The 25,395-nt window shown below is 50.1% G+C and overlaps 1 protein-coding gene across 18 annotated transcripts in view; it reads right to left on the minus strand.

Moving 5' to 3' along the window:
* Window positions 1-25,395, minus strand: part of RGS3 (regulator of G protein signaling 3) — a 135,258-nt gene that overhangs the window by 63,788 nt on the left and 46,075 nt on the right. For 12 of the 18 annotated variants that reach the window (XM_063787573.1, XM_009457121.5, XM_063787576.1 and 9 more), the window contains 5 exons: window positions 25,268-25,307; window positions 19,200-19,396; window positions 16,225-16,308; window positions 10,820-10,931; window positions 4,587-4,630 (listed from right to left, as the gene is read on the minus strand). In XM_063787573.1, the coding sequence (XP_063643643.1) occupies window positions 4,587-4,630; window positions 10,820-10,931; window positions 16,225-16,308; window positions 19,200-19,396; window positions 25,268-25,307 (477 nt within the window). Of the gene's footprint in view, window positions 1-4,586; window positions 4,631-10,819; window positions 10,932-16,224; window positions 16,309-16,468; window positions 16,721-19,199; window positions 19,397-25,267; window positions 25,308-25,395 lie in introns of those variants that run through there. The other 6 variants (XM_016961479.4, XM_063787581.1, XM_063787578.1 and 3 more) reach the window with 6 other exon arrangements.

Here is a 25,395-nt window from a genome sequence, read left to right on the forward strand (position 1 = left end):
AGACCCCAAGATTTCCCAGGGAGAAGCCGGGTGAAGCAGATGCTGACCAGAAGGCCCTCTGCTCCCTGTCTCCAGTGTTCCCATGTAAAGGTGGGGGGTGAGGCAGGAACTGTGGTCCCTTCCAGCTTGGAAAGGCCATCACTCCATGAAGCTGGCCCTGGCCCTGGCCCGAGCCTCCCAGCCCTGCTTCTACCCAGTTGGGTGGGCTTCAGCAGATTCCTTAATCTCCCTGGGCCTCCATGTCCTCTTTTCTTTCTGTTCTAAAGCAGGAATTCTGCCTTACTAATAATTCCTTTTGTCTGATTATCAATTTTAAAAAGAACTTTCCAGCTGGGTACGGTGGCTCATGCCTGCAATCCCAGCACTCTGAAAGGCTGAGGCAGGTGGATCACCTGAGGTCAGAAGTTTGAGACCATCCTGGCCAATACGATGAAACCCCGTCTCTACTAAAAACACAAAAATTAGCCAGGCATGGTGGTGTGCACCTGTAATACCAGCTACTTGGGAGGCTGGGGCAGGAGAATCGCTTGAACCCAGGAGGCGGATGTTGCAGTGAGCTGAGATCGCACCATTGCACTTCAGCCTGCGTAACAGAGTGAGACTCTGTCTCAAAAAAAAAAAAAAGAATTTTCCCACTCATGATCTCATGCTCATCTTGGCAATGCAGTGAAGAGGCAGGAAGGGCATGGATTGTTGTCCCCATTTTATGGAAGGGAATGGCCAAGGTTCAGAGCAGCTAAGGACCTCCCTGAGTCTCATCGCCAATGAGGAGCAGAGCTCCAGCTCAAAGCCTTGGAGAACCACATGCTGGGATCTCATCTCCAACACCTGGGGAGGTCTCATCACCTGGTCAGGCTGCCACACCTGTGGCTGGCAGGAATGCTCCCTCTTGCAGACTGGACCAAGAGGCGACCAGAATGCAAAGCCTCCAGGAGAAATTCTGTAGGTAGCTGGGTCTCAGAGCAGCTGCAGAGTTCGCTGGCAGCTTTTTGTATAACTGTCCACTGCTCTAAGCTCCAGGATGGTGTCCCCCTCCCTACAAAAGTATGAAAGAGCTCCCCCCATCCTGGGAGGGCCTCTCACAGTGAGAGAGCCACCTACCCTCAATACTGAGGCAACCCCCTCAAATCCCATGCCCTGCATAGTGCTAAGCCCCTTACCAGTGATACCTCGACATTTCTTCCAACAACACTGCAAGGTAACAGCCATGATTATGCCTGTTTTGCTGACACCACAAGAACCACCCTCTGCTGCCCTGCCCCATGGGAATCTCCTTTGGAAAGCCATTATTTCTTCACCTGAGATGGTGACCGTATTGCCTGTCTCAACAGCAGAGTGTAGGGCTGGGTCTCTGGCTCTCAGAGCTTGAAGCTGTAATACTAGAGGACCCAGAAGGCTTCCAAGGCAGGGGGCAGAGCTGGCTGGCTTAGATGGGCAAACATTTTCGGGAGACCTAAGCTTTGGTCTCTCTCTCCTGGCCAAGCCAAGAGAGAGAGCACTAAGCCAGCTCCCTCCAGGGAGGCTGAATTCCCATCTGCCTAAATCTGTCTAAATTGGGGACACTCATTACGTTCCTGGCTTCCCTCACAGGTAAACCATCTCTTTTAATCCAGGGTGTGATCCAACTTGTCGGTCCCAACACTGATGCCCACTGTGCCCTCAATACCAGGCTCTGTGGTCAAGGCCATAAGCCGCCCTGAAGGCTTCCTCACATAACTCACTCAGACGGTGCCTCCTGACTATGGGGTGGTCAGCCAAGCACAGACCTTTCAGATGCACTGGCCCTGGCCCAGAAGCACTGGGCACAGACCTGTGCATTTAAACATGGGCATCCTGAAATCCAACCAGACACCCAGCTCCTCTTGGCCTCTTTAAAATCCCGCTCTTGCCTTACCTCCTTGCTCCTGAATTAACTGTATCTTTGTAAAAAACAAAACCTCTTCAGCCATAAATTAAGTTGGTTCATTTGCTTTGATAAAAATTCTGTCATTTAATTCAGTTCTCCTAATGACCCTATGACATAGGTAGGAAGGAAAGCAGCTGCTACCATTTTTCAGATGAGAAAACTAAGGCTCAGAGAGGTTATGTCACTGGCCCCAGGAGGTCTCGGGAGAGGAGAGATTCACTGTTTGTCTTCTGCCTCCTCCAGAATCTGTGATCTTACCATATTTGTATAACTGTATATGCACATTACAAAGAATATGAGCTATTCCTCTTAGCTTTCTTCTTAAAAGACCAATAAATCATTTGTGATTTCTCTAATGGAGAGTAAATGAATATGAAGAGCCCTTCCCCTTGTTTTGAAACTGACAATAACAATAGCTACCATTTATTGAGCGCTCACTGTGTGCCAGGCTCTGTGCTAAGTGCTTTGGATGCAAGTCTTATTGAATCTCATTTAATCATTACCACAACCCTGCAGGGTAGAACCAGCCCCATTTCAGAGATGAGTTTGTAACTGGCCCCAGATCACTCAGAAAATGGCAGAGCCAAGATTCAAATCTAGGTTTTCCTAACTCCAAGACTCTTAAATTAATGGAGCCAACATCAGATTCTAGGTTAGAGAATAGTCCCTGACCAATGTGCCCATGGACCCAACTGACTTCAGAGCCTTCTGTGTTCTGAAGCCAATTGTGGGCTGCATCTGTCCAGTGTATTTGCAGGAACTGAGAAACACACCTGTCCGGGCAATAGAGACCCAGAGCCCAGGACTACTTTCGGATAACACCACCCAGGATCTTGCAGCTAGAGAACAATCAGAGCTGCCATCACCCAGGCAATTGGGCCTTTCTCAATGCAGAGTCAAAAAACTTCTCCAAATCCTGACTCTCTTTTTCTTCTCTGGATGCCACCTGCATGTCAGGCAATGAAGAGAAATCACTTGTCAGAAGTTCCAACTAAGATGTGAGTTTCAGGCTCTTGATAGGATCCAAAACCACCCATGTTAAGAGTGGTCCAGGCTACAGAGCAAGAAGGCATCTTGTCTTCCCTGAATTACAGTACTTCTTCTAAATAGCAACCCATTAAGAGAAGAGAGAGGCTTCTAGCTGCCTGTAAGCTCAATCCCACAGCCCCTGGAGATCAGATCACCTGGCACTTTACTGAAACAAAAAGCCCCAAATCAATATCCCTTCACAATCTCTGGAAGCCAGCAGGTCACAGATCCCAGGAAACTAATGGAGCAGAAGTCCTTTTCTCTGGGAAAAACTAACCCAACCTGGAAGGAAGCTCTATTGGCATTAAAGAACCTGGAGCCTCTTTTCAGGAACTGCCCGAGAATCAGAACCCAGTGTGGTGAGGCTGGAGGAAGAGCCTAGCCTGGTCATGGCTTCTCCTCTCTGCTTGCTTGGCTCTGTGGAACTAAACACCCTCCAGCACTGAAGTGATTCCACCAGCCACTTCCTGTGCTCCGGAGGAATGTGCCTGACACAGGGGAGGACATCCAATGCCCTCTTGGCCCTCAGGTCTGTATTTCAGGCAGCCCAGTTCCCCAGCTGAGCCCCAGCAATGTCCACTGCCTCTTTGGAACTCTCTGCCCTCCGCTAAAGCTAACTTCTCATCAACTGTCTTCTCCTCCAGGGGGCTGTTCAAAAACTCTCTCTAGGCCTTGCACTTCTTAGCCAGGAACTGAAAGAATGATTTTCAATCATAAACTGTGTACAATTCCTTCTCAAAGGGGTGTGTTCCTCTTGGCCAGCCAATATAGACCATGTCCCACCTCCCACAAAACAGGTTCCCTGGACTGTTGCATGAGACAAACTTAAGTGAAGGCAGAGGCAGGAATGTGTCTAATGCATCCTTGCTTGAACAGACACCGCCCTGCAGTGAATAGAAAATTCACCGAAAATTGAAAAGTATTTGTATAGCTCAGTGGCTCTCAACTTTTTCATCTTCAAGGATCTCTTGGGTTAAACCCCAGCCTTAATGATATTTTATCTACCAAACCAAATCAAGTAATAAGTTACTTGCCAGATGTTGCTCAGCAAAGGCACAGCACTGCCTATCTAAGCTTCTGATCAGACTGAGATAACCAGGAATCTCAACCACACTGAGTGGGTATCATTCCAGCCTGAAACCCAGACACTGGATGTTTGTTTTAGCCTGTATTATCTGGCCCAGGTAAAGGTACAAATACCTTCAGGTCTTTTGAAACACTGAGAAGACCCTGTACAAGGGGTCGTTGGTGGTACTTCCTGGAAAACGTGGAAGCAAGAGGCAGGTACAGGAATCAGGGTGATCTCTAGAGGAAGGGCTATTAACCAGTAAACAGGGTGATGCACAGTTGCCCGGCCACACCCCCACTGAGATTCCTGCAGTTCAGGAGGTCCTGCACAGAAAATCTCAAGGGTCTGTTCTAAGCACTTTCCTGTCCACTGCTCTTTAACACAGAGGTGAGAGAGGCAGGGGTAGGAATGGCTAGACCCATTCTACCTAGCAAAAAACCGCTACTCTGGCCTTGCCCAGGACTTCGGCATGAGTGGGTATGGAGGCTGGCATCAGAACACTGGTCTAGATCCCAGCCCAGTGTCTCCCCTCAAGCACCAGGTCGAAGATCTCTCTCCTCAAATCCAGAGGAAAGGACTCACCTCTGCCAGATAGAGCACGCAGAATTTCAGGTCTTCTGAAGAACCTTTGAGGGAACAAAAAGTAAGATTTGCATTAGAACTGGATAAAGAGCCTCAGCAGTTTGCTCCAGCATAGTCAGCTGTCTTGCCCAGAAGGCTGTGTGTGGCACCTCCTGGGAAAAGAGAGAGGCAGGCATGGGAGGCAGGGAAGTCTCTGGAGGAAAATTGGCTACGTAACTAACCAGGGTAATGTACAGCTCTAAGGCATTTGCCTGCGGGTCAGCCTAGCCCAAGGAATGCTGAAACCTCATCCCCAGGAGAGGTAGCCAGCAGCACCCTCTGGGCATCAGGTACTGGGGGGAGCCCTCATCCATCCCAGGAGGCCTCCTCCCTTCCATGATTTCTGCAGTGAGAGACCTGGAGGCAGCACACATCTGGATTTTCCTTTAAATGCTCCAACTGCCTTTGCCATTTTGAAATTCAATAGGGAGCCTTGTTTTCCGCCAAGGAATGGTGGGCTATGCAGGTGGATACCCTGTCATAGACTGGGTGGAGCCCACAGACAGCTTCCAGGCCCAGGCTTCACCTCTCTGTATGTTTTCCTAGAGCCTCCTAACCCCTAGTCCAGGATCCCAATTGCAACCATTCACTAACTCCCCTCCACCTGGGAGGCATCTGGGAGGGCTGTCAGCAACTGCCTCCTTCAGCAGAGGAGCTAAGGTCCAATGTCAACGCCGAGAGAAGGTGATTGCTCAGAGCGCTTCAGAAGCAGGAGGACCAGGAGATGACACCCAGCTTCTGGGAAAAGCTTCCTGAAGGAGGGCCCTGTTGAGTTTGGACTCAAGGTGGGAAGAAAGGACATTCCAAGAGAAGCACAAATTGTGTTCAAGGAAGAGCAAGTGCAGAGAAGCAGCCCGGTCCCTCCCTCCAGGACACCTGCCCTGCCCACTGCAGCCACTCCTCAGGGCCTGGCAGCACTCCCGCTTAGGGCACTTGTCTGGGCACGGGCCCAGGATGGTTACTCCCTGTGACCATGCAATGGGTCTCGCTAGGCAAACTGTCATTGTTGAGGGAAGCAACCACGCAGCACGTAAAACAGTAAATGCTTAAAGGGCCACAGGACCTTAGCGCATCACAGTGCTCCATGCCAACCACTGTTCCTTATGCTTCCCATGGATATGCTTGACCCTCACAACAACCCCTGGAAGACAGGGCTCTTTTCACCCAAGACTCTTGAGAAAACTGAGGCACAGATGAATTGAGTAACTTGCCCAGGAGTAAGGAAGAGAATCAAGATTTAGACCCAGGTAGCCTGGATCCAGAGCCCACACTCCTACCACTACACACCCCACCTCTCAAATGCCCACCACATATGCCCTATCCAGCTCCTCTGTCCTCTCAAAGCACCAGGCCAGTGCTGGGCTCAAGGTAGAACCCTTAACACATACTTGAAGTAAAGAAATTGTCAAAGACAGCAAAATTAGTTGCAAAGAGAAGACAGCAAGATAAAAATAGAGACTGTGGGTCAAGTCAATTCCTAAGAAATGAGGGCCCTGGTGTGGGTGAAGGCCAGGCCCCCTCGAAGCAAGGTATATGGGCAGTTCTGAGACAAAGCTATCCCTAGGGCCAAGGGCTGCCAGCCACAGCCAGATTAAAAAATCTCCCATATGTAAATGAGGGTTCACTTCGGACTTAGGGAGAATAAATCTTTCTACTTCTTCCCATCTAGCGATGGACTGGGGAGGGAGGGAGTCCTGCCTAAGAAGTCCATCATGTTTAAGAAAACTGTAATTTCAAAGCTTCTGCTGGTTCCTTGTGTTGCTGAGGGTGGAGACAAGAGGAGGTGGTTTCTTTTGTTTAAGAGAACACACTGGGACATTTCTTTGGCCTTCCAGAAGCAGATCCTAGTGCCAAGTAAGAGTCAAAAGGATCTATGTAAGAAAACAACAGAAACTTGGGGGTTAGAAGCTGGCAGCAAGAAAAGAGAAGGTTCTAGAAGGGAGAGGAAAGTCCAGGAGATGAGAGCTGCAGGGAAACAGGAGGCTGAGGTTGGGGGAACACTCCCTGAGACATATTTCCTATGGCAGGGAATGGTGGATGGATTGCCTTGACAACTTTTCTGTGCTGTGACACCCTTGCCTCCTTCCCCAACCTCCCTGCATTACTGAAAACTTTCTCTGAAATCTGTTCCATGTCACAGCCTTGTGCTGGCAGTACTTTGAGAGGTGGACGGAATGGGGGCAGCACTCAGCATGGTTCAGAGCCTCATAAAAGAACAACAAACTGAGGAAGCCAAGGGTGTTGGAGAGGAGCTGCAGCTGTAGAAAACAGGCTGCAACGGGCTGACCCAGGAGAGAAATTCTGCCCCTTCTAGAACATTAGAACTGGGGGCTAGGAGGGAGGAGAAGGGCAGCACACATCTGGGTTTTCCTTTAAACATTCCAACTGCCTTGGCCATTTTGAAATGCAACAAGGAGCCATTGGGTTCCAGAGTGGACCTCGCTTCCCGCAAGGAATACATGGACCATGCAGGAGGGATCCCCAATCACGGGCTGGGTGGGCCCCAGAGATAGCTTCCTGGCCCAGGTCTGACCCCTCCGTCACTTTCCCAGAGCCCTCTCTCACCTGATCTGAGATCCAAAACTCAACCATTAAGCAAACCCCCTTCGCTGTCTGAGGCAAGCAGAAGGGGTATTGTCCCCATTCTCCAGATATAGAGACTGAGGCCCAGGGAGGGAGAACAACATGAATAGGGCATACATTGAGTAAGTGGCAAAGCCGAGCTTTGAAGTGAGGACTGCCTGCCTCCAGAGCCTATGTCCTGACCACCATGTCACACTTCTACCCCTCCACGGTTACTCGTCTGCATTCCACCAGGCTATGAGCCCCAGAGGTGGCAACGTGTCCCTTCCACTGCTACCACCCCAGCACTGCTATCACTGATGTGGGTTCTGAGGACGTGCTCAGAAAATGAGGACTAACCAAGAGTTAACTCCAAACATTCCAGCAGCTGAGACCAAGGCAACTGACTTTCTGCAACTGCCTACCTGGCTCCAAGGTGACTGGAGAGCCTAATAATCAGCAGAACATTTCCAGACCACTTCTGAGACACCAGAGCAGGCCAGAAAGACACACTATGGGCATGACGCTGGCCGCCTGGGAGGCAGCAACACAAAGAGTAGCAAAACTAGCGGGCAGCAGAGGCAGGAAGAGACCACAATGGGCCCCGGCTGACCGGAGATGTCCCAATTGTTAGCGCCAGCTCTCCGCCTGTTCCCATTACACTGCTATTCGGCCCTGCTGAAGCCTAGGGGAGGCTGGGCAGGACGGGGCCAGACAAGATTTAAGTGACTACCACCCAGGAGCCCTGGGGGAGAGGTGCACCCCCAGCTCCCGAACTGAGGCAACACTTCTGCTCTCCTTTTAGTCATTCATTCACACAACAAACATTGATTAGGCACCCACAGTGTTCCATGTCCCAGGCTAGGCCCTGGGAGTATGCTTGGCCAATGGAGCTAAGGACTCTTCAGACAAGTTACACAGGGATACCTTGGTCCCTAGCATGGGGCTGATTCTCCCCTGCCAGGGAACAGCCCCTGCCAGCCCCAACCAGCCAGAAAGGTTGGGTGCATTCCTTGTTTGCCATCTTCTTTGCCCCAAATTGAATTCTGCATACATGGTGGTTTGAAAGAGACAAATAAGAAACCTAGGAGTCATGAGCAATATTAATCAGAGACCATTCTGCCAACAGAGGCTCCAGCTGAGGTCCCAAATGCATCCCTTAAAAGCCTCAGGCCCTTGCTGCTGCAGCAGGTCTCTTGGGGCACAGGGGAAGCAGGCAGGAAATTGGACGCCAGGACTCAGAACACTGGGTCCTGCGGCTCCAATTTAGACTGCAGGAGAAGGGGTCACTAAACTTCCATGAGCCTCTGGGCCCACAAGCCTGTCTCAGGGGAGTGGGGGCAGCTGGGGGAAGGCAAGGGCTCTATCGGTGCCTGGAAAGAAATCTAAGCGTTGGATTGTGCACCTAGAAATGGAGCCATTTCCATCCCTCTCAGCAGCTCTCAGGCTCCCTGGAGTTTGGCCCCAAACCATCTATCCAAAAATTCCAGGGCAGGCAGACACATGCACACACACACACACACACAGGCCCCTCTCCCACACCAACCCAAGGGGCTCTTCCGTCCATGGTGGTCTCTTCTGAGAAGTGCTGCCTTGGCCATCCTCAGCCCTTGTGCAGCTCGCCCTCCATCTGCAGGGAGAGGAAGCCACAGTGCCAGGCTTACACAAGGCTGCAGCTCAAAAGCAGCTCAGCACCTGGAGAGTCTCTGTGACACCCCAAGGCCCCACACCACCCACCTTGACCATCACAACCCAGTGGAGGATGGAGCACACCCCACCCCTAGCTTCAAGTCTGGGGCCTGGGGCCTCCAGAAGGGGAGATCCCAACCAATTCCCCATCCAGGCCCCCAGAGGGGTAGAGGCAGGATAATATAGGCATGGTCCAGCAGCTGCTCACAGCAAGCTCTGGGGTTCTGTGTGGGGGCATCAGAGCTGGGAGGGACACAAAGCGCTGGCCCCACCCTTAGTTCCCAGTCAGAGAAACTGAAGCCTGGCAAAGGGAAAGGGCCAGCTGAAGCCACACAGCACAGCACAGCACAGCACAGCAGTACCACGCCCAGATCCCAGACTCCCAGCCACTGCCCTCAGCTCCTCTACTACCTTCTCCCCCCAACCTCCACCTCCACCCAAATTGTAGCCAGTGTGAGCCTTGCTTCTCTTCCCTCCCTCCTTCTCACAGGAAGCTGAGCAAACCAGGGTCCTGGGTTATAGCCTCAGCCTTGTAATGTGCACAACAGAGCGAGGGTTCCATTCGTGTACCAACCAGGGCATATTACTGAGCCCTGGCCCATCCAGTGCTCCTCCCTCAAATGTGACGGGGTCCTAGACTGTCTGGGCTGGGGGCAGGGAGGGGGAAGCAGAGAAGAAGGGACTCGGTGTGAGTGCATGTGTGAATATGCACACTGCAGGCTGAAGAATGGGCATATGGGAAGCTGGGTGTGAGGGAGCCAGGGAGGGGCTGGGGGTATGGAGAGGACGGCAGGGAAGCCCAGGAACAGAGGCCACTGGAGCTCCAACCTAATGCCCTCCAGCAGGCATGGGGAACTCTGGGAATGCCAGTGCTGGAACTGGAGTTGCTCAGGTGGCTTCTTCCCACCGCCCTGTGGTCAGGCTGAGCCCGCCTGGAGGGAGGAGCTGACCCAGTGAGGTGACTTGCTTTTCCCTTCCATGGACAGGGGAAAGGCCAGAGCCCGAGATGGAGAAGTTGTCAGTGGCTTCCTGTGGGGAAGTGAGAGTGGCGGTTCTCATACTGAATGGGTTTCCGAGGAGGAGGAACACTCAGGCACTGAGCAGGCAGGACAGTTTGCAAACAGCCAGGAAGCTTTCCCGGAGCAAACCCCGCCAAAACAGAACTCTTTCACTGGGTAATATTTTCCTCTCTGCCCCTGTCACCCATCCTCAAACGGGTCTGTTGTTTTCATGATCTGGGAGAGGAAACCCAGCCCCTCTCAGCAGAGACCTCAGGCGCCAAACCAAACCACTGACAGATACTCCCAGCTGGCTTCCCCTCCCACGAGTGGAGGGCATGGTGGAAAGTTTGGGTTAGAAATTCCCTCCACGCTCCCACATGTGCCTGAGCCCCAGCGGCTTGGGCTCCGCAGGGCCATGCAGCTGAGTAGAGCCGAGTTGCGGTCTCTGTCCACAGATCTGTGGGGTGAGTGGGTGGCAACAAGTATTTATTGGGCACCTGTTATGGGCCAAGCACTTTGCATTTATGACCTAGCTTAATCTTCACAGCAACCTTCTCAGTTACTATTTTTATCCCTATTTACACGGGAGGAAACAGTCTCAGAGAGGCTGAGTACAGTGCCCACAGTCATCCCAGTATGGAGGGACAGGGCCAAGATTTGAACACAGGTCTGTCTGAATCCAAAGCTCTTCCTACCCGACTCCATAGCCTCTCTGGAAAGTCTCTAGAATAGAAACTTCCCTGAAAACCTCAGGTATATCAGAAGGCTTACCAGCCTAGAAAGAATGCCAGTGTCTGAGACCTACTAGCCCATGGACAGAGCCCAGCAGCACACACTCCAGTGCCCTATGGATGACTGGCAGCCAGATCCCAGAGGGCTGCCCAGAGCAGCGGGACTGGGGCAAGTTGAGAGGGGCTCTGGGCACTTACGGCATCTGCTTACCTTCCTGCAGCTTCACACTCTGGAGGTAGAGGGGGTTCCTCAGGACGTCGCAGCGGCCAGGCTCGTCCTCCTTGGTGAAGAGCAGCAGGTCCGAATAGGCAAACAGTGTCACCTGGGTTGACAGAGAGCAAACAGAACTGGCTACTTTGCTGTCCTCTGGAGGCTGAGAGCCACAACCTCCCCGAGAAGGTGGGGAGCCACAGCCTCCCCAGATAACGCATCCTCATCATCTCACACAGAACCAGGAGCAGTGCTCAGTACAGCCTCAGCCAAGGGCAGTCCTGACCTGCAGTCAAGATGGCCCCATCACCCTCCAGCTTCCTATACTTCCACTCCTCAAAGTAGGAAAAAAGCAAACAGAAGGGGAAAAGTGGCCCTCACCCTCCATGGCAGCTGGTCTCTGCAAGCCTCTCCACAGCCTGATCCCCCAAGCCTACATCTCTGACCAAATGCTCCTGGAGCCTCCAGCCCAGCACCTGGGGCTTGGAGCAACCCTTAAGCTGTAAGATTTTCCATATTTGCTTTTATTCTGCTCTAAGTGTCTGGCTGAAAGAGCACTGGACTTGAAAGTCAGAAGTCAGGAGGCTCCTATCCCAGCTCTGCCACCAACTAGCCACAAAAAAATTGGCTTAAACCCCTTAACCCCTTCAGTTTTCTCAACAGCCCAAACAGGGAGAAGAGTCCCTGCCTGGCATTCTTACAGGCTCCTTCCACGAGCTTTTTGCAGACTGAGTAAAGCGCCACACAATGTGAGCTAATATTATCAAATTCCTTGTGGATAAGTTTAATTGCATTAATGAGAAATCAGTTTAAGAAACAGCCAGTTACTCACACTCTAGTACAGACATGGACATCACTTTTATCTCTTTTATGCATTAGCTGCTCCAAAAATAAAGGCAGAGGCTATTCTTAGACATTATAGGTAAACCAACAGGCACGCTCAGCATATTTTTATGCTAAGAAAATCCACTTGATCCTTTAATGCCACTAAAGATTACACTGTTCTTTGTTTTGCAAATCCTGCAGTGGCCTTTAGTCAAAAGCAATAAAATCCAATTTTAGATTCTCCAAAGAAAACAAAGTGTTATTAAGTATGTGAACTTCCCTCTGAGATATCAAACACCTGACACCTTGTCTCTTCTGAAGAAGAACCAGCCAGAAGGGCTTGGCATGCACTGAAGGGTACCGTGAGTGTGTGTTGGACTGTTGGTGACATTTAAAAAGCCAACAGGTTGACATTCAGCTATCAACCTGTTAAAGATGACCCCACAGCCCCACTTCTGAGACTCTATCCTACAGAAATACTTACAAGGAGGTATAAATATGAACATATGAGGATGTTCTCAGCAGCATTTTTGTAATTTAAGAAAATAACAAACATTCATCAAGAGAAGATGAATAAAATGAATTGTGCTAACTTCATATGGCAGAATTTTATGCAACTATTAAAAAATAAAGTAGAGCTATGTGGGCAGAAATAGAAATCTGTCTATCATAAATCAAAATAGTACAATGTGCAAAAATACCTAGCATAGAATCCAATTTTGTAAAACAAAACGACACATTTCTCTATAGTTATACATTTTTAAAATAGTTAAAATGCCACACTCCTCACTCCAGGGAGTGGGATTTTAATTGATACATTTTGATTTAATGTGTATTATATTTGCAATCACTGTTACTTTTGTAATTTAAAAATATAGAATATATATCAAAATATGGCTTGGCTTCTTGAGTGTAGCACAAATACAGAGGCTTGAGGAAATCTGGGCTGCAGAGACAACAGGGAGACATCCTTGAAGGAGCTCTCAGGGGCTTTGGCTTCTCCAATGGGGCCCAAACATGAGGACTCCAGAACCCTGGGCTATAAGGCATCTTGGTAGTGACCCTAACCCTTCCCACCACAGCTCTGTCTCAGTGCAGCCCAAGAGAAGTCTTCATGTGTTGAACGCTTACTTTCTGCTCAGTGGATCCTCACTTGTAAATAACACCACTGCCCTCATTTACAGACGAGGACCCTAGAGCTCAGAGAGGTTAAGTGACCTGTCCATGGCCACACAGCCAGGGACCATTACCCAGGTATATCTGACCTAAAGCTCTCACTATACAGAGAGGTAGCAATGTGCTTAAAGCTGTGCAGTTCCTGAATGTGAAAGAATCCAGAGACCAAAGAGGAGGAGCAAATGAGGCAAAAATAAAAATTAATAATAATAATGATAATAATAATGTTAAGAGAAGAGGCGAAGAAAGTGACTCAAGAGCTCAGAAGGAGTCAAGGAATTGGTTGTCTGAGAAGACTTCAAAGTCCAAGCAATGGAAAGAAGGCTCTAAACTAGCCAGAAACACAAAGCAAACCCTCAGGGTCCCACAAAACGTGTCCCTGACTCAAGGGAAATCTGGTAGTCACCTCCAGACCCAGAGGGAGGCTGGCAGGGGAAGGGCTGGAGCCGACAATCTGTCAGGAGCCTAGAAAGTTAAAAAAAAAAAAAAAAAAAACAGCCCAGGCCCAGAGAGGGGTGGAAGTAGGGCAAGTAGGAGGAGCCACCAGCAACTGGGGAAGAACCATGAGCAAGGTGAGAAAAGGCCCAGGCCACCACTCTAGCTCAGATTCCCAGGGCTGAGAATATGGTCTAGACAGGAAGTGATTAAGGCATAAATGAAAAATTTCCCAAAGGTTGGGTCAGGGAAAGGCCAGAGCTGGCACACAGCTGGAGGCAGAGCAGAGGGGCAAGTGTGCCGGGGAGGGCATGTGGACTCCCCTATCTCACCAGCACCAGCAGGGGCCACGGCAGCCCATGGGAGAGTGATGCCCATCTCCATGGCCCAATCACCTGTCGCCTTCCACAGCAGGCCATGGGGGTCACCCAGTGTCTTCCCCACACTTGCTCCAAGGACACATCTGATTTTCCAAAGGGTCAGAGTTGAGGGATCACTTGGTAAGGGGGTCCTTACCACTTGGAGGGTGGCTTCTCCCAAGTGGCCCCAACTAAGCTTCTTCTTGGGAATCTGACCTAAGAGCAGAGTTTACCAAAAAGACTTTGGTGCCTTAGTTAATGGTAAACTCCATGAGTCAGTGTGTAAAGGGAGGGTGTGTCTGTCTTGTGCTTCATGGTATTCCCAGAACCTCACACAGGGCCATAGACCTCAGGGCACATTAATCAAGTCTATTACTTCTGGAAGGGGCTGTGATGAGGGTAGTTCACGGTGTGGGACTGGATCAGCTCACAGATGTTAGCAAACTTGAGCATGCCCAGAGAAGTGATGGGACAAAGAACCAAGGAGGAACATTCCACAAATAAAGATTTCTGTTGAGTGTAAGGGAGAACACTCTACAATTTAGCCCTCCCCAGTAAAAAAACCCCACTGCTCTAATGGGCTGCCCTAGAAGATTCAAGCACCAATCAGAAAACCATTTAACTGGAAAGTTACAAGGAAGCAATTAGCATGGATGACTCCTGAAAGCCTAACCAATGCTGAGATTTCATGAATTTATCCAAATCCCTTTGAATTTTTTTTTTTTTTTTTGGTGTGAGTAACATGACAGGATGCCCAGATCTACATGTTTGGTTGCCATCATACTTCAACAAAAAGGAATACATTAATATTTATTTTACTTGTCTTCAAATTGTTTCCTTCAATCTTCAAGGCTAAGGGAGAGGGGTCTCTTGGTTCTAAGGCTCCAGAGATCTATAAGGCAGGGTTTTCTGGACGAATTGCAACTGTCACAAGGCTCTGGCTTCAGCTTGTGTTCCTTAGTTTGTCTTTATGCAGACATGCCAGAAGCAGTGTGGGGTCATGGAAAGCATCACTGAGCCAGAAATGTCCCGGCTCCATTCCTTACCAGCCTGGAGACTCTTGGGTCCCAGTGAATCTCACTGGAGCCTCAGCTGCCTTAACTACAGAGTGGGGACAATCGTGCCTTTCATGGGGGTGCTGCAAGAGCTAATTGGGGTCAAGTATGTAAAATGCATACACAATGAGGATACACAATAAGTGCTCAATGTTTGCAGATTCAAGGGACAAACAGAAGAGTGAATTTAGACTTATGTATACGTTTCAGGGTGGCTGCCATCTCTAACTGGCTTCTTATGAGTCTGTGAATTTATGGCCACACCTCAATTTCTGACCCTTGGATGCCAGACTTAGGTCCACCACACTCTCATTCACCAAACATAGCTCTAAGTGACTTCTCATCCCTAAAACTTAAATCCCTCCCAACAGATGAAGTTTTACTCCCACTGAGACAATTCAGAAGATATGCAAAGATTGTTAAGTTCCCAAAGTTTGCAAAGTTCCCAAGAGGAGGTTCGGAAAAGAGGAGGTCCAGAAATACAGTAGGCAACAGCGAGCGGTGGAAGGGAGCAAGCAGTCCCCCAGGGCACTCCCTTGAAAAAGATAATGTACATTTGGAATAGATGAGTTCCAGTCCAGTCTGCTTACTTAAAAAACAAACCAACCTCCTGCTTCAGCCACAGTCACACATAGTGTCCCAGAAGGCTGAGGTTTAAAGTGTCCTTACAGACCAACCTCTGACCCTGCCCTTACTGCCTCAAATACACACAAACCTACTGCTCAGATGGAAAGACTAAGGAAGAAAGAAGAAATCACACGTGAGCCAGCAGCAGAGCTGGGTCTCAATACAGACTTCCTGTCTCCAAGTTTCCTGATCTTTCCACTACCCCAAGCTGCCACTCGACTCAGCCAAGGCAGCTCTACATTGGGGCCTGATCTGCAAAGAGCCTGCTACCCTCACCCCATGGCCCCAGGTAGCCAGGGCAGAGCCCAGGGCTCCAACTTCTGTACCCAAGTAGTTTTAAGCTCAGAGACTGAACTGACCAGCTCTGGGGTTGTGTAGATGAATGAAGTTCTCCCAATTAGAGAAAAGCATCCCAGGCCAGCTCCCAGGAAGGGTGACACAGGTCCCATGTCAGCACCCCACTGGCAGAGCTACAACCCAGGCGAAATCATAGACTCGTCTCTCAGAAGAGGACATGGGATTTGGGTTAAAACAGGCCCAGAAAACTCAGGTAAACTGATGCTGGTCTAAAAATTCACTTTGGCTAATAGCTTTACTCTTCCTGCCACCAAAGTCACTCCCCACAGCCAGGGTAAATTGCCATCTCTTCTGCTCCTGAGAGGAAGGTGGGATAAACAATGGGGTGTCTTTAGGGGCTGGGGAAACTTTCTAACCACCAAAGAAGGATTCAACAGCTTTTGAAAGGAGATGTACAAGAAAAAGCTGGGTAGCCTTTGCTAGGGAGAGTGGAGGGGTCCTTCTCAGGTCTCCCCTACCCTGAGAGTGTACAATTCTAAGATACTCAGGAAGAGACCAAAGTGAGGGGCCTGGAGAATGCCAATGAAGCCCACCCAGAAAGCCCCCTAAAAATTGCAGGTGAAAGTCTTACCTCGGCAGCCTTGTTCCTCCCTTCGTACAGCAGCAGCTCCTCTGACAGCAGGAGGGTCCGGGCAGGGTTACAGAGATCTAGAGGCTGGAAATAAAGCAGGCTGAGTGGGCAGTTCAAAAAGAGGCTGGGTGAGGACCCGGAGGGAGGAAGCAGCAGCTTGTCAAAGCCAGCCACAGAGAACCCTCTGACCCAGAGAAGACTGTCAGCCCGCCACCGACCCGAGAACCCACACACCCCCTCATACATAAGATGGAAACAGAAAGACAGACGCTGCTGTCCTGTGGAACTGTTGCTGCCACCTTCCCCATCAACCCTCACCGTGAGAGCTACACTCACTGACAGGAAGTGTAACCACAGGCTTAGGCCCTCTGCAGTCCTCAGCCCCAGCTCTCACCCCCCACTGCACTGGGCTCCTGGGCCCTCCCAGCCCCCACCATCCCCCATCTATCCTGTTCATGCCTCACAGGACCAAGAGGCATCCTGAGAGCCACATGCCAAGAGATTTCGTCACTTGAGTCCCTTCAAAGCCAGGCCAGTCCCTGCTCTGCACTCATAGCACACTTGAACTGTCTCCTTCTCAGGCAATCCCCCAAGGGTCAATTCTCACCCAAACCTCTCACCCTACTCCCTCACCTTGCCCAGCCCAGCCCAGAGGAAGCTCCCTAAGCTCTGGATTACCCAGCAGGACTTGTCCTTATGACTGTATATTTCTAATACGGCTTCTAAGTACATGACATCAAGCAAGGTGCTTAAAGAAAAGATCATGAAACAAATAGCAAGCTGGACCTGAAATCCCAGCTACTTGGGAGGCTGAGGTGGAAGGATCATTTGAGGCCAGGAGCTTGAGGTTACAGTGAGCTGTGATCATACCACTGCACTCCAGCCTGGGGGACACAGCAAGAGACTGTCTCTTAAATAAAAGTAGTTTCGTATACAAATATTAAAATGAACATGAAAATTAGACACAGGCCGCGTGTGGTGGCTCGTGCCTGTAATCCCAGCACTTTGGAAGGCCGAGGTGGGTGGATCACCTGAGGTCAGGAGTTCGAGACCAGCCTGGCCAACATGGTAAAATCCCGTCTCTACTAAAAATACAAAAAACTAGCCAGGCATGGTGGTGGGCACCTGTAATCCCAGCTACTTGGGAGGCTAAGGCAGGAGAATTGCTTGAACCTGGGAGGTGGAGGTTGCAGTGAGCTGAGATCGCGCCCTTGCACTCTGGCCTGGGCAACAAGAGTGAAACTCCATCTCAAAAAAAAAAAAAAAAAAAAGAAAGAAACAAAATTAGACATTGTAGATGCCAAGAACTTTGTGTCACATGCTAAGAAAGAGAAGAGACCCACAGAAAGGCTAAGGCCGGGCCCTGCTGACAGAGCTGTCTAAGGGGAGGCGTGTGAGCTCCCAGAGATGTGTTGCATCCTAACAAAGTGTGCCTACTGGACAGTGACAGGCTCAGACTGGGATGCCAGGGAGACCAGAGAGGCATAGGCAGAAATGAAGCCCGTGGGGCCAAGTCACGTCTATGCTGCTGATAAGATGATAAACCATTAGAATCTTCCTGCAAAGCAATTTGTCAATATGTGTAAAGAGCCTTTAAAATGTTTATGACCCATGACCCAGTCATTTCCCTTTCAGCAATCTCTCCCAAGGAAAATAATCAGAGAGGCAATCCATGCACAAGGATTTTCATCACAGGGTTATTTACAATAGCAAAAGAGTAGACAGAAGTATCTGAATACAGAACTGGTTAAATAAATACAGTATACCCATATAAAAGAAGAGTGGGCAACCACCGTAAAACACAGAACATTTAGTGGTGTGGGAAAGGTTCATGCTACAATTTTCCTTTTAAAAAGGCAACATGATATAAAATATAGAATAAGATCTGTTTTTTAATGTGCATATGCACACAGAAAAGATGCTGAAATGTTCACACTATCATATCTGGGTGATGGAATAAATAAAGATTTTTAGGTTTTTGTTTTGTTTCTTTTTTTTTGAGACAGAGTCTCACTCTGTCTCCCAGGCTGGAGTGCAGTGGTGTGATCTCGGCTCACTGCAACCTCCACCCCCCAGGTTCAAGCGATTCTCCTGCCTCAGCCTCCCAAATAGCTGGGATTACAGGCGCCTGCCACCGCGCCCAGCTAATTTTTTTGTATTTTTAGTAGAGATGGGGTTTTTATCTTGACCAGGCTGGTCTTGAACTCCTGATCTCAAGTGATCCACCACCTAGGCCTCCCAAAGTGCTGGGATTACAGGCGTGAGCCACCACACCTGGCCCAATAAAGGTTATTTTTAAAGAGAAGGAGAGATAAATGGGGAGGAAAAGGGGGAAGAAGAAGAGGCTGGAGTGCAGGGTTATGATCATAGCTCATTGTAACCTCGAACTCCTGGCCTCAAACGATCCTTCCATCTCAGCCTCCCAAGTAGCTGGGATTTCAGGCCCAGCTTGCTGTTTGTTTCATTATCTTTCTTCAAGCACTGTGTTTGACGTTGGAGAATAAGAGCGATCTAGTGAATCGCAGGCCACCAGTGAATACGGGCCAAACTTGTTTGCAGAGACCAGGGAGGCCAGATAAGGCACAGACCCCAAGGGTCTCCCTCAGTTATTTTCAAATAAAAAACCACTGGGTGAGCCAGGGAGTGGGAGCGTTGGCAAATAGTCCCTGTGACATGGCAACAAGCAGCTGGGGTGCACCTGCCCTTTCCCCAGAGAAAGGGGAGGCGAGGTGGGGGAAGGAGAGGACCCTTTCCTTACTGGGCTATCCCGGCCTCACTTTTTCCTGTGTATCTCCCTGGAAATCTCTGCTCCCTCAGTATAAGCCCCTAGAATCCTATGCATCTAAAGCTACTTATCTTTCCCAAAACAGGGCCCTCAGTCCTGGGATAAGTCATCATCCCTGAGTCCTGGGGCAAGGGCCCTCCTCTTTCTCCGTTCCTCCTGAGGGAACCCTTAAGACCAGCCACGGGCTCACCTGAACAAAGACAGGGAACACCAGGACTTTGGGGGCCAGGGTGACGTAGGTGCCATAGCTTGAGTGCGTGGCATGCGGCCTCACAACCGGGCAGTTTTGGTAGTTCCCGTGGCCCTTCATGGTCTGCACTGTCTTCATCAGCCGGGACTTCTTCCCCAGGCCTGTGTAGGACTTCCCTTTACTGGGACTCCCTGATTCTGTGAAACAGAGATGGGGGACTATGAGACATTTCCGTCACTCCTGCAAAGGTGTCCCCTCTGTAGAAACAGGGGACACGGACTCATTCCGTCAACAACCACTTTCTGAACAGCTACTTTGTGCCAGGCCCTGCGCACGATGCTGAAACACAGGGAGGCCTCACATGGGCTCGGGCTTCAAGGAATTCCCTCGCACTCTAGTGAGAGATGCTGACACATGAGCAAGCAAGTCCAGGGCTAGCACAGCGCTGGGCACCACCAGCTATGATGGAGGCAGCACACTCCACCTGCTGACCCAGGCCCCGGATCAGAATTTCCATTTTGGCCTCAGTCTTTTAAAAATCAAGAAATCACTCATATTTGAAAAATCAGAAGATCTGTCCTCACTGAGCCCACAGTCCCACGTGGAAGAATCAGTTGGAGCAGAGTGGTGCCCAGCCTGTGTGGCAGGGCACGCGCTCTCCTTAACAGACACCCACACCATTCCCACTACTCCCCGCACAAGCTCAGCCCAGCCCAATCTGTTTCCTCCCTCCCTGCCCCACAGACAAAAATCCACTCTCTGCAGCAGTGGCAGCGGAGACCAAAGGCTTTCCCAGGATGTACTGGAGTCCTCCCTCTGTAGCCAAGGGAGCTAGAGCAGCCTGGCCCACTCCAGTCAGTCTAGAATAAGGAGTGGCACTTGCTGCCCCAGGTCACAGTAAAGCGCACAAGCTTCGAAGCCAGGTGGCTGTGCTCAAATCCTGCTCCCCCGCTTACCAGCTCAGTGAGCTTGGGCAACTTATTTCACCCTCAGAGTCTTGATTTCCTCAACTGTAACAATAGTGCCAAGCTCACTGGGTTACAGTGAGGATTAAATGAAATACTCTAAGTTCACTTAGAGTCTTTAGAACAGTGCCTGGGACCTAGTAAGTGTGTGATAAAAGTTAGCTGCAAACTCAGTGTTGTTTCGTTGTTGTGATTTCTCCACTTGGAAAAGCAAGTTTGGGAGTCAGGTGCCCCATAGGACTCTGGGAATCCCAGGCTTCACTGTACCCAGGAGGTACTCCGGCTTGGCCACCAACTCACAGATCATTCTAATCATAAGGAGAGAGAGAGAGAAACAGAGAAACAAGACCACCCCCAGGAAGGACAGCAGAGGCTGCAACGGCGGTGGGGGGGAGGGGTCCCTCTTTAAGGGGACACTGATGGACACACACCCCTCACCCTGAACAAGGGGTGGTGCACACGTTTTTGTTGTTGTTTTTTTGTTTGTTTGTTTGAGACGGAGTTTCGCTCTTATTGCTCAGGCTGGAGTGCAGTGGCCGATCTCGGCTCACCACAACCCCTACCTCCCAGGTTCAAGTGATTCTCCTGCCTCAGTCCCCCAAGTAGCTGGGATTACAGGCATGCACCACCACGCCTGGCTAATTTTGTATTTTTAGTAGAGACAGTTTCTCCATGTTGGTCAGGCTGGTCTCGAACTCCTGACCTCAGGTGATCTGCCCGCCTCAGCCTCCCAAAGTGCTGGGATTACAGGCATGAGCCACCATGCCCAGCCTGTGCACAGGTTTTTGTTACATTCCGTCTAGTACGCAGAGGGACAAAACACAAAGTCGCTAAAAAGTCAGGGGTTCCTGGACCAAGCAGGTGGGAGGGAAACTCCAAAGCAGTCAGGCTCCACACACTCCTGGGCCCCTTCTAAGGCATTCCTGCTACTGTATGGGCAACTACCAGGTCCTCACTGACCTGGGTGCCCAGCCTGGGTCCTGGGTGCAGGCTGTCTTCTGCTGCCAGCAGCCCTAGCAGCGAGGGGGGAACCGGTGGCCTGACCCCAGCTATACCTCAGGGAAGCTCCCCACCAACGCGCACCCACAGCCTCGGAGGAAAAACTCACCTCAGAAGGTTTCACACTTGCTTCCTCCTCCCACCCCCAGCCCCTTCTCACCAAGCAAGGTAAGAAAAACAAGTTGACTCCCCCCGTGCCCCTGACAAGTGACCACTGATCATAGACAAATCTGGGGGCAGCGCTCAAACCATGATAACTCAAACCACTTCCTGCCTCTTCTGTGAGTCACAGAGAGAGGAGTAGAATGAGCATGAGCCCCGGATGGGCACAGGAGGAACAGATACAAGGAAGATGTCACATAGCTCCTTGTCTGATCTGGCCCTACACATCAGTCCCAGAGGGATGTGTGCTGCCAGGCCCTGGACGCTTTGTTTAAAGCACCATCCTCAGTCTCAAGATCATCACTGAATTTGAGTTGGATAAGACACCCGAGCTTGATCACTGACTTCCCAAGTCAGAGACAGTCTGTGTAACCCTGAACAGCTTCCTTCCTTCTCTGAATCAAAGTTTTCTCCACTTTGAAGTGGAGATAATACTGATTGCTGCCTCGCTTTCCCCAGGGCCAGTGGGAGGTTCACACAAGAGACCTGATGGAAAAGAGTTTGGTGGATTGTACCACAGTGTGAGTAGTCAGGGGATTATCACAAATCCTAAGCCTCCAAGTAATCCACCTACCAGGGTTAGTAGAAGGATAGGCAGGGCTGCTGGGTCTCAAACTGTGCTGTGAATGAAACCCCATGGCCAGCCTGGATCTAGACAGTCTAATTTAACATGGTTAAGCCTACAGCAGAGAAGGCAAAACCATGCAGGACTGACAAGCAGGTGACTGGAGCAAAATAGACCAAAAGTAAAGATGGGTACCAACTGTAAATGCCAAAATCTGGGTCCTGGGCCCCCAGTCTCGGACTTCTTAAAAAATTGATTTCTTCCCTTCTCTAGCCCAGGGGCCCAGGGCTGTCACAGAATCCTCACCAAGGGCCTCACCTGAAGTACCCAACACATAATTCTGCCTTCAGAGAGGAAAAGTCGGCTCAGCCCCATTTTGTAGACAAGGAAACTGAGGTCTGGAATGGTAGGGTGACTGGTCATTTGGCTAGTAAATTATACAAGGCAGGATTAACCCAACCTATGCAGCAGTCATGCCCTTGTGCCCAATCTCCACCCACCCCTGGATAATATGTGGCCAGTGGGAGTGGCTCTGTAAAACTGATTTTTTTTTTTTTTTTTTTTTTAGAACAGTACAGCTTGCAACCCAGTTACTGAGCTCTGTGAAGGCAAACTCATTTACTTCCCACCTGCTACCGATGTCTGGCCCAAACCCCCATATCACCCTTTTTTCCTCCAACACCTGCTTCACCGACCAAATACAGTAATTACAGGGCTTTGCTCCCAGATTCTGAGGCGAGCCCTGGCAGCCACCCTGCCCTGGCAGTGGCGAATCTGAGGCCAGGTCACCTTTACAGGGCAGGGACAATGCCAAGGGCACCAGCAGCCCTGGGAAACATGCCAACCACAGCCGGGCAGGCACTCTGGGCTCCGGAAGGGCACCAGACCCTATTCAACTCAGGATGGCTTAACTCTCCCTCCTATTCAACTCAGGATGACCCAACACTCCTGAAGGGCTATCTCTTGGCAGCCCAGCCAGAGGAGGGGGACTAAGAAGCCAGCACTCTGGTGACGGCCTTAACCTCTGGACAATCCCAAGTGTGTTTAAGGGAAATTGTGTGCCCTGAATTTCACCCTTTCCTCTGAATCCTAAAATTGTGAGCTACAAAGACTTGATCCCTGGTAAAGAGTGAAGATTTATTATTATGAAGAATACATAAAGTAAGGTCAGGATCTTAATACAATGCATTCAAAGAGCTAGCATGGTTATTAATATCATCATCATTTCCTCACTTGTCCCTTTCCCCATGGCTTAGATAACTGTGCTCTTGCTGACTTACTATGTATTATACTCTCAGAGGGGAATGAAACATGGATACAGGCTGGGAGCACAGCAGGGAGACACAGAAGTACCTTTCAACTGAGAAGGAATCAACCCCAGACACCAGCCTGTGTGCATGGGCCCACTCCAGGCAGCACACTTCTCCAGCCCCCCTCCTCCACGACCAGACTCCAAAGCCTCAGAGGCAACCCAAGTCGTTCTCCTTCAGTCAGTCACACAACCAAAATTCTACTGAGTATCTGCCATCCGCCAGGCCCTGGGTCCTGCACTGGACCTACAGAAATGAGCCAGGCCCAGGCCTTGACCCTAATGAAGTCCCTACTTAGCAGCGGCATCTCCACTCTAACCTAATGTGCCAACCAAAAGCTTTTTAAAAACTCTTCATTGATGGAATACTACTCAGCCATAAAAGGGAATGAATTAATGGCATTTGCAGCGACCTGGATGAGATTGGAGACTATTTTTCTAAGTGAAGTAACTCAGGAATGGAAAACCAAACATTGTATGTTCTCAACAATACATGGGAGCTAAGCTATGAGGACGCAAAGGCATAAGAATGATACAATGGACTTTGCAGACTTCGGGGGAAGGATGGGAGGGGGGTGAGAGATAAAAGACTACGAATGGGGTGCAGTATATTCTGCTCGGGTTATGGGTGCACCAAAATCTCACAAATCACCACTAAAAATCTTACATAACCAAATACCACTTGTACCCCAATAATCTATGGAAAAATAAAAAATAAAAATAAAACTCATCATTGAATTGCTGTCAGACTTCTCCCCAGAAGGAACACAGATTTATTTCCAACTGACCAGGCTCAACTGCCCAAATGCCCCAGACTGGAGAGAAAGAAGATGTCTTCCATCAGCATCCCTGAGCCTGATGGGAGCGCTTCACACCCGCAAAAGGCACAAGCACTTTTCCAACTACCCCCTAGAAGCATCGCCTTCACACCACTGAGAGGGGTACAGCAAGGAAGCAAGTCTGTGAGTGGCTAAGCAAAAGCCACTGTCAAGGAAGGCGGTCCAGACACCAGATGGACTTCTGAGTCAAAGCTTTCTGGCAGGCACGCGAAGGATCTCAAGGAATGCCCAGCCAGCTTCAGCCTCAAGACCAATATCTCAGCCTTCCTGGGAGAAGAAAGTGGTTTTGAGCTCAGCTTCCACCCCTGATCAGGATTTTAAAAGCCAAAGAAGAAGAATCCACCCAGCAACAGAGACATCTGTGCACTTCAAAGACAGCTACCCTCTGTATAGCATCTCTCAGTATACAGGCAACTACTCATAACCATTCTCTCATGGGATCCCCCCAACAACCCTCTGAGGTAGGAATTATTGACCCCATTTTATAAATGAAGAAACTGAGGCTCAGCGAGGGGACAGGATTTTTTTTTTTTTTTAGACAGAGTCTCGCTCTGTCACCCAGGCTAGAGTGCAGTGGCATGATCTCGGCTCATTGCAACCTCTGCCTCCCAGGTTCAAGTGATTCTCCTGCCTTAGCCTCCTGAGTAGCTGGGACTATTGGCGCACACCACCACACCCAGTAGTGATTTTGTATTTTTAGTAGAGACGGGGTTTCACTGTGTTAGCCAGGATGGTCTCAATCTCCTGACCTCGTGATCCACCCACCTCAGCCTGCCAAAGTGCTGGGATTACAGGAATGAGCCACCAAGGAGACATGATTTGCTCAAAGTCATATAGCTAGAACTCCAACTCAAGACCTCCCACCTCCACGCTCCCTGACTCCCTTCCATGCAAGCCCAACCACATTGCCTCTGGCACCTAATATATATCGGTTGCTCTGTAAAATTGGATGAATCTCAATTGAATGCCTGAGGCCTGGACACACGGTCTCTCAAAATGCCCTGGTAAGATCCCCTCTCCTCCTTCTCAGTTCTGGCTTCAAGGAAGAAAGACATTGGTTCCGTGAGGGAGAAAAGGTACCACGTGGAAAGAGAGTCTGTGTCGATAGGCTAAGTGACCTGACTCCATTGGAAAGGCCTCAGAACTCAGGGGCGGAGGCTGGGCCAGGCCTCAGCTGACCCCTGCTGCCTCTCTGAGCTAGGAGGGCACAGCAGCAGCAGGAGACTCACCTTCGGGGATGGTATCCTCCTGGTACACAGGCCGGAGCAGCTGCAAGGGAAAGACAGGAAAACCACCTCAGCCCCAGGAACAGGGCAGGACAGCCCAGGAGGCTGCTGGACACGGGGGCCCCAGGGGA

The sequence above is a fragment of the Pan troglodytes genome, chromosome 11 (assembly GCF_028858775.2).
Source record: "Pan troglodytes isolate AG18354 chromosome 11, NHGRI_mPanTro3-v2.0_pri, whole genome shotgun sequence".
Lineage (NCBI taxonomy): Eukaryota > Metazoa > Chordata > Mammalia > Primates > Hominidae > Pan > Pan troglodytes.